The following is a 9566-nucleotide window of genomic DNA, read 5'->3' on the forward strand; positions in this document are numbered from 1 at the left end:
AATGGGCACAAGTTGATGGAGAGGAGGTATAGATTGGACATCCGCAAGAACTACTTCACAGTTAGGGCGGCTAGGAGCTGGAACCAACTTCCAAGGGAAGTGGTGCTGGCCCCTACCCTGGGGGTCTTTAAGAAGAGGCTGGATGCCTACCTGGCTGGACTCGTTTGAGTCCCATTTCTCTTTTTGGGGTTTTTTGTTGTTCTCCCGCCCTGGTGGGGGGTCGGGCTAGAAGATCTACTAGGTCCCTTCCGACCCTTAATCTATGAATCTATGAATCTATGAATCTTCCCCCGCTAAACTGACTAACAGGGCTTGTGCACAATCGGGGGTGAGTGGGATCATTGAGCTGTTCGGTGGGCGAGGGTGCACTGACCATGGCAGGGGGAGGGAGGGGAGTCTGGCTATGTGGACTTTTGAGGTGGCTATAGCCCATGCTGTAGCCGCGCCGCTATTGCCCACCCCCCCCTGCCCTGAGCACAGCCCTGGCCCAGCCCCCCCACTGGCAAGATGCCAGCGCAGCCTCTGGCCCTGCAGCCCCTGGGCAGCCTGCTCTCGCCCCGCACACAAATTCGGGGGGGGGGGGCACATGCCCCCCATGGCTCCCCCAGGGGTGCATGCAGCGGCAGGGAGCTGTCCCCCCTCCGCTCCTCCTGGACGAGCCACCCATGGCTCACCCACTCTCAGCAGGGTCACATTCACTGCTCTGGCTAAGCAGTGCTTGCCCCTGCTCCACCTCCACCCTCACCAGTGGGGCCTCTATCTGCCCTCCCCGCCATGCTCCTTCCTTTCCCCAAATACTTATTGGCCAGATGCTGCTCTCCAAGCACCCAGGCTGCATTCCTGGTCGTGTGCATGCATGCGGCTGTGCGACCGACTGCCAATAATGTTAATTTTTCCTTTTATCACCGCTAATCTGATATGGACTGACATATAAGTGTACCTCCAGTTGTGAAATCTCTGTCCTTGGCAGTTTTTAAAGACCTGGCTAGATACAGCTTTGCCTGGGACAATGTAGTTGGGGATGGTCAAGCTTGAGCAAGGGGCTGGACTAGATGTGACCTCCTAAGGTCCCTTCCAACCCTCATTTTCTGTGATTCTATGATTTGATATACTGCAATGACTGATAGACAAAGTCTTGTATATCTGGCTGGCTATAAATGCTCGTGTTTCTGCAGTGCCACATAATCACTTTAAAGAGTTCAAAAGATCAAAAGAATGAGCTAAGGATTTTTTCTTCAAAGAAAGGCCAAGTGTAATGACTTATTATGGAAACTTACTAGGCAATTAGAGAACAGCAAAGCAGCATGATAAAAACCAAGAAATAAAGATTAAGCATGAAGAAATGCACCTAGAGAGACAAGCAAGAAATGATGAAAAGGAAAACATCAAAGAAAGAAAATAAAAGCTGATTTTCGTAGCTCATTCCAGGTGCATCAGATTTGAGCCCAAAGTCTTCTGATTTGCAATTTCAGATAAAAAAAATTGCCAGCTTCTTATCACAGTAATAACACTGGATTATTTTAAGATGACAGAAGAAAAAACACAAAAGGAAGGAAACAAGCCAACCCACTTAACTAGTGTCTTCCTTAATAAAAGTTCCATCAACAAATCAGTTCTTCTAACAACTGTCTTACTCAAATATAAACTACATTAACAACCAGAGGTCACTTCCACAGGTCACGCTACATGCACACGGTATGGCAGAGTTAGCCAAGGTTTCAACTGGATTGGGTAACAGCAATAATTAAGCTCTCCTTGCTTAAGCTGTACTTGGAGATACAGGTGGTCTCCAAAAAGCTGTATACAACTAGTGGAAAGTAGCTGGCATTTAATTCCAGTAACAAAATGTACATGTTAAGTACTCTCCAAAATACAACCAGAGTTGTATGTTATTCTCTAGCCTTGGAAAAGAGACATCCTTAAAATCAATGGGGAAGAAAGGCAATTAACCAGACTGTCTATGTGCCTTGTTCTGATAAACCTTCCAAAGATACTACAATATTTCAGCATTCACCTCTTTACTACCCAGAAATCACTGTAAAATCTCTCTGTAACAGTTGCTGCAGCATATTGATGTCATTCATAACAACCTCTTGTATGCTAGAAGAGATACAATTGTGTGGCTCTCAAAAATCGATGTATTGACAACCCACATGCCAATTATGCCTTCCATCTGACGTGGACAAATGATCATCAGTAATTAAATTCCCTGTGTGACACATTAATACTGTGAGCAATAGGGTTGTTCCATCATCCTGCTGGTGCTCTTAAATGGTCTCTAGGGTCAATGCAGGAGTTAGGAAAAAAGGTAGCAAACGTTGTTCTTCAATATGATTGGCATAAAATACCTTCAGCTGAAAGAGAGCCATTTCCTTTTTTATAGCCTGGGTGTCTAAATCCATATTTTTAGATTCCTCAGGAAAAGTGGACTGAGTTTTAGACAAGATGACCACGCGCAATTCATACCAAAGTCAGCAGCTGCAGCAGCGGTGTCCCCCCTTGGAAGAGGAGGCCATTTTCTTTCATGTAGAAACCTGAAGACAACTGTTAACTTATATATATTGGTCTCAATTGTTAGGGCTTGATCAATGAGCTGAGCAATATGCCCCTTGTTTAAATTTAAGCATGGGAGCAGTCTTGTTGACCTTGAGGGGATAACTCTGAGGCTTAATTTTGTACACCTGCTTTAGTGTCTTGCTGAATTAATGCAGCCATTTACACCAATGCAGAGTGAGCGTAAACTATTACTAAATAAAAATTATAGGGATCCCCACCACTTTACTCCAGTTCAAATGAGCCCAAGAAGCACAGGAAATGCTGAAGTGGGTTGATTTGAGTACTCTGCTTTGACGCACCTAAGTGAAGTATTTACTCATTTAATATTTGGTCATATGTGTTGTTTTTTGTTTCTTCATTTCCAAAGCATGGACGTCCCAATATAAAAAACCCAGAAAACACACACACCATCTTCCTGCTACAGCAAAATGAAAAGACAAATTGCTCATCAACTGTAGAATTAAACAGAAGATGCTGCCATGTTCAGTAATAACCACTACTGGGAACCAAACCTGTACTTATTAAATAAATGCGTGTGTGGAATAATTAGGTACCATGCAGCCCTTTCTAGCTGCACTTTTAAGAGTGGTTTCTTTTTTTTTAATTGGGCTATAAATCCAAACTTCTCAGAGTCAAAATAACCACATTACCAAAGGAGATTCAGTACCAGAATGACATGGAACAGTAATGAGGCCCCGATAAATTCTCATTAAAAATGTTAATTAGCAAAAGCTTTTAAAAGTTTTAAATTAGCAAGGAAAAAATAAATCAGACACCTGACAATGAGAAACTCTCTATATCAGCGGTTTTCAACCTGTGGTCTGTGGACCCTCTTTGTCTAAGCAGACCACAAAAGATGACTATGGTGATTCAAAAGTATGTGAATAACCACACTTACAATTCAAAGGGGTCTGTGCCTCCATTCAAAAATGTTTAGGGGTCAGCAAATGAAAAGGGTTGAAAAAACACTGCTCTGTATTAAACGGACTATTAAGATAATTTAATGGAATATCAATAAAATGCTATTAATGAAATAAAGAAGCAAATTTGTATGTACACAGGTGCGTGCCCACACAAGCTACTGTATGCAAACCACGTGGCCTTTATTCCACAAATATTTCTCCAGAAGTTAATCTGCAAAGAGCAGTCCCACTGGACTTAATGCAGGCACGGCTTGAAGCTCGACTATTGTTTGCTATGGACATATCCTACTGCTGCTGCTTGCACAGAAGCGTATTGGGCTTCTTTTTTCCATTCCTTTTGTCCAACAGTTAAGATTTTAAATCAATGTTTATCTTACCTAAATCCCCGAAGAATAATGGGCAGACAGCAAATGCCAGAGAATGAATTATGTAAGGACCCACCAAAGAAGTCTGAAATAATGTGCATTGAGGTAAACTGTTTCTGATGTGATAACACAACTTGGGCTGGTGAACAGACCAGCCTGTGAGCTTGACTATGTCCTTCTGTGGACAATTATTTTAAGACTTTATTAAATCTAAAAAGCAATACGATGTAATGAAAAAAGAAAGGTGCAGTCTGGTTGCTCTTAAAGCCACCAAGCAGAATACAATGCACTTTTGTTCTTATGAGGGAGACGCACACTGTATGCAAGGAGATACCTGCAGCTTCCACATATGAAGAATATTTCCAAAATGTTCATCAGTGACACGCAGCTCAGACAGACAATAAATATAGCAAACGACTGAATGTGGTTGGATTCATCTCTTTCTGAGAGGTTATTAGACAAGTATGCAGAGGGTGGGCAGTAATGTATATTACTGAGAAAATAAAACATTTCAGCTCCCCGTCATCTTGCATTTTTCAGAGGAACATGTGAAATTAATATTTTGCTTGTCGACAATAACAGCCTGCCAGCCTGTCTGCCAAAAGTGGAAGGCATGAGGCAGTAAATCCTTGGATCTATGAGTTTTAAATAAACTAAATTAAAACCTACTGTTCCAGAGAGAGAGATGCAAAGCAATTTATTCATTCAGGAGATGATCCTCATCCTAACCTATCATTGTTAAAAGTCAAGTAAAGCCTGGCCCGGTGTCATGGTTAGATCAACACCATTGTCTTGCTTTTTTTTTTTCTGCAAGCTGCTGAGCTAGGAACAACATATGCTTAAGATTAAATTTGGAGGTTGAGAGAGTTGTTCTGTGTACAGTACTTTTACTCAGTGGGATAGGGATTAGAATTGCATGCTCCTTTTGTTCTCATTTGAAACTAAATCCCAGGACACAGTCTGGAGAAGACAAATATAAACAACGAGCAACAATTTATACCAGAAGGAAAAAAAATGACCGTAATTAAAACACAAGGTACCTCCCCATAGAAATCTGCCTTTTAGACAAATTCTAGTTTCCCTCATTTATTTCTTGCATGGTACCAAACGGAAGGAGGCATACAAGATGGAACAGGAAAGCCGTGAAACTAAAAGGATAACAAAATCAAATATTCATTTACTAGAGCTATTCAGAGTACAGTGGAGTAAATTTATACACATACCTATATCTAACTGAGTAAAGTTTGGAGCATCCAAACCGTATCAGTCACTGGATTCGAAATTTGTTCCCGAAGTGCCTCTTTATAAAATGTAATTTGTTTACTTGGAGTTTTGCTTGTGAAATTAAGGTCAGAAACACTCAGTATCTATTATTGCTTTAAATCTAAATCCAGAGATTAGTGAAAGTCTTTAAGAAAAATGGTCATATAATGAGATTCAAGGCAATTTTTGTACTAGCATTAAATCACCTGTATATTTTGCCTCTGACTTCCACTACAGCTAGAACAACATGCCTAAGCATAGGCAACCCTCGACCTCCTGATGTGAAAGACAAAATTCCCAACTGGTTTCAATGGCGCTCTGTTTTTACACGTTCAATCCCTTCTTGAAGCATAGCGGCTCTATTTGTCAACGGCTGCAGCATCACTAAGTCTTTTGCCGTGATACCCAGTCAACGGCCATCCATTACACAAGTCCCGAAGGCAGAATCATTTGCTGGTGTTTCGCTATTTCATATGCACAAAAATGAGCTGTGATTTGCTAGTGTTATTCCCAATGGTTTTACTAGCTTAATGAAAGATCTATGCAGCTGAAGTTTTCCACCAGCCTAATTTAACACAATATGAGCAGCACGCTCACCCTGCCTGACTAATACAGGCTTTGAAGAAACATGCACAGGTAGAATTGCGCAGGTATACTGACACAGCCGGGAAACTTGCTGTAATCCTTAAGAGCTCAGTGACTAGTCAGATCCAGACTTGTACCCAACTATAACTTTCTAAGAGTAACTCTTAACTTGAATAGACTGCATTGGGTTGTTAGACTAGAGATTGGTTACCGTATGAAGCAGATGAATTCACATTTAACTGAAGCTTCATAACTGCAATACATCAGTACTGCAAGAGGAGCTCTAACTCTGCTATTGCTGGTGCCTGAAAGGGCTGAGGTACAATAACAGTAACTTCACTGCAAGTACAAAAGCCAGTTTGCTTTAATTGCTTCTCCTAATGTTGTGCTTTTCCTGGACCTTTAAAAGAAATGAAGAGTTTTCGATCTGCCGAGTATCTCTTAGGTAAATATATTCTTGAACAGGAGATTATAACTGCCCTTTTAATAACTGTGATAGCTATTTTTAATGTACAGCACTGCATCAAACAGAACGCAACAGTGGAAGGTAGGTCTGATAGGAAAAGGGGCAGTTTTGTAGGAAGGTCTCACAGAGGATCAGAAAATATGAAGGTATAAAAACATATGAAAAAGGGTAAATTCTACCAGAACCATTAGAGTAGTGCAAAGCATGCAGGGCCCCGAGCTCGGTGTGGCCCCACTGCATTCTGGTTGCAAATCCATTTAATTTTCCACTCTAGCTGTCTCGAAAGAGTAGGGACCTGAAACTGAAACTCTGCCTGGGGCCCAGAGAAGTTAAACCCTGCCGCTAATCAGCAGGTGGCCATGAGAAAGTGATTACTCAGCTGACCTTCAAGGTGAAAGCAACATTATTCATTCAAAAGCTCTGAAAGGCTGGGAGCATTGCGACTTACCAGCTGTATCTCGACGGCAGTCACAGGCCTGTGGTTAAGCAACTGTAGCTTTTCTGCTCTGTTTAAAGGCAAACAAATCAACACAATATTTTACAATACTGTATCATTTGGGGATTTCAAATGAATAAATGGTCCAATGCAAACACTTCCCTGGTAATTTAAACTTGAAACTCATTTCCATGGGTGATTCTTACTGGATCTGCAGCAACATAAGACCCTGAACACCATAATATATCAAGTATCCTATGGCTATATTTATTTCTTGTCAAGTCATGTTTTTATTTACTGGACCAAGGTGATAACAAATTTCCATCACAATTCTTAATTTCTACATACCAATTTTCATCTTCTGGACTGAAATTTCTATTCTTGGTTTGTGCCTTTGTAATTAAATATTAATAAAAATAGTTTGCTCTTCTGAGGATTTTAAAACACTTTGTATATAAACACTGTCATAAGAACTAGGCAAATACTGTTACGCAGGCTGACACAGAGCAGCTAAATGAACAGCTAAATTCATTTAACATTGCATCTAGGTTTTTAACTATTCCCTAGCCATTCTTTATGTCCAGAAAAAGACTGTTTAAAGAATATGCATACATTGAAATATTTCAGGTTAAATTTAAGTTAAAATTCTTATTAACTTCCATGGAGTAAGGATTACATGCCCACATGGCCTAACCATACACTTGGATTCACTAAGCCTAGTGGTGCTACTCACTAATCTACACATCTAAAAAAGACATTACAACATTTTCCCTTTTTAAGAGCTTTACTAAAGAACACTTTTTTGGTGGACAAATATCCTCAAAGCATTCAAAACGAAATACTCCAGTTACAGATCTATAAGTGATAATATTTATTTTTTATCCTAGTTAAATATGCGTCCACTCAATAGCAAAGCCCAAAGGTGCTGTCCTAATTCAATTTTTTTTCATCTCACTGGTCTCTGAAGGCGTATTTTAAAATTCTTGTCTCGTTGATCAGGTCAATATTCGAAAGCAACTAGCGATCTGAGCATACCTTAGTGGCCTAGGAGACAACAGCACAGGAATATCACACCATTAGATATATGTCTGGCACTATCCGTGAAAGAATCTGCAGCAAAAATTAAATCTTCCTATCACGAAATATAAGCAATTGCAAAAGAGTAAGTTTGGATACATTGAGAAGAGGTTTTTAGGGGGCTGGACTCGATGATCTTCCAAGGTCCCTTCCAGCCCTAATGTCTATGAAATCTATGAAAATTAAAACCCCCTCTCTTGAAACAAAAGAATGGAAAACCAAAACTTAAAGCTAAGTTTTAAAATGAGAGGTTCTTTCTCTAAATAGTTACCTGTGATTCCCCATTTCTTTATTACAAGCATTACTGAATACAATTACAAAGAACTGCTTATTATTCTTTTCAGGTTCCCCATCTAGTAGTAAACTCCTATTTTAAAGTACTAAAAGTTTTCCTCAGGTTATCCAACACAGTTCCAAAGAGCAATTTAATGTATATTTAAAGTGAGTCCAAATAGCGTCTCACTAGTTTCTTGGAACGGGGGCAGGAGGTTTAAAGAAAGAGGAAACCTCAACATTCTTCAAGGGGAAACAGATGCCAAAATTCACAGAAAACTGTTCTCACATTTTCAGGCCTTCAACAACTGCCACGTCATTGTCTGCATGCCTGTGCTCTCTAGATACCATTTCAGCTTTAAATGATCTTCTAAAATTGACAGACTTTGAAATCTGGGAGACGAACAGTTTATATTACTGCAAGATGCCTCAATGCCGTATCACTCCTGTATGCACGCTAGTAAAGGTTCAAAGGCCAAGGTATTTAAAATCCCCATGAGAAGTCAGTGACAAGTGATGCATTGCTCTTGTCTGTGTGCGTGCACCTACAGAGAGCGAATTTAATACTCGTGAAAAGCACATGAGTGATATCCCTAGGGAATGAAGCCCTCCATTTATCAGTAGAACAAGAAAGAGCATCAGCAATGCACACTTTTTCCAGCTCCTCTAGAAATAAATCTCCATGTTGACCTGAATAAAAAAAATTCCATATTACTAAAGCCTGGATGACCCAACAAACCGTCATCTCTATTGTCTAGGATTCAGCATGATTATATAGATAGAAGAGCCTTATGGGAGCCAATGTGGTTTACTGAAGGCTGGACCGCCCTGCTGAAACCGAAACAATTGAGTTAATTATAAGGTAGGGTTTATGATGTGGTACGTATCCATTAAGAACGGAGACTATCTCCAAAGCAATGACACATGGATAGCTATTTCCAAATCTGGCCTGAATCAGCAAAGCAGATTTGGATTAACTGTAAAACTTCCTAAGTGTAAGAATAGTAAGACAATGGACCAAACTGCCCAGGGAAGCTCCCTCGGTTCAAATTTTCAAGTAAAGGCTGGATAGGCAGGTTTAAAAACAGCTTGTCCTCTGAAAATCAAACGATTCTTGCGGTCCTTTCCAACTCTGATGCTGTAAGTCTATGAATTGTTGACAACCAAAACAAAGTCCTGAAGAAGAAAGATACTAACCTATTTTACTCAACTCACTGGCTAAGGACAGAAATTACACATAAACCAGTTTAAGTGATCAGAAGGAACTGGTTTAAACCTGTAACAGAAGAGGGCTAGGGGCAGACATTCAGAAAGCCTGAGCCTGAATTGATTCAATCTTTGCAGGTTAGTCTAACCTAGCTAGGCTGAACAGGTTTGAACTGGACAGACATCCTCTCTGGACTGAGGAAATTCAGGCACATGCCTGCAGTGGCTCAGGCTACAAGCCGGGGGAGTGCTAGAGCAGCCCCACCTTTCCTTGCACAGTGCTGAGCTATGGGGGGCATGGCCAGGCAGGAGTGTTGCCAAACCCTAGCCCCAGGCCAGCACTCGGAGGCAAAGGGTGTGTGTGCAGTGCATGCGTCTGTTGATGATACAGAGCTTTTCAATCTCCCTCCCTGCTT

General features: G+C 40.8%; 1 protein-coding gene across 1 annotated transcript in view; it reads right to left on the reverse strand.

Moving 5' to 3' along the window:
- Window positions 1–9566, reverse strand: part of CRCP (CGRP receptor component) — a 53744-nt gene that overhangs the window by 4764 nt on the left and 39414 nt on the right. The window contains exon 5 of the mRNA XM_019511349.1: window positions 6607–6664. Coding sequence (XP_019366894.1) covers window positions 6607–6664 — 58 coding nt within the window. The remainder of the gene's footprint in view (window positions 1–6606; window positions 6665–9566) is intronic.

The sequence above is a fragment of the Gavialis gangeticus genome, unplaced genomic scaffold (genome assembly GCF_001723915.1).
Source record: "Gavialis gangeticus isolate Ggan-Ray unplaced genomic scaffold, GavGan_comp1, whole genome shotgun sequence".
Classification (NCBI taxonomy): Eukaryota; Metazoa; Chordata; order Crocodylia; family Gavialidae; genus Gavialis; species Gavialis gangeticus.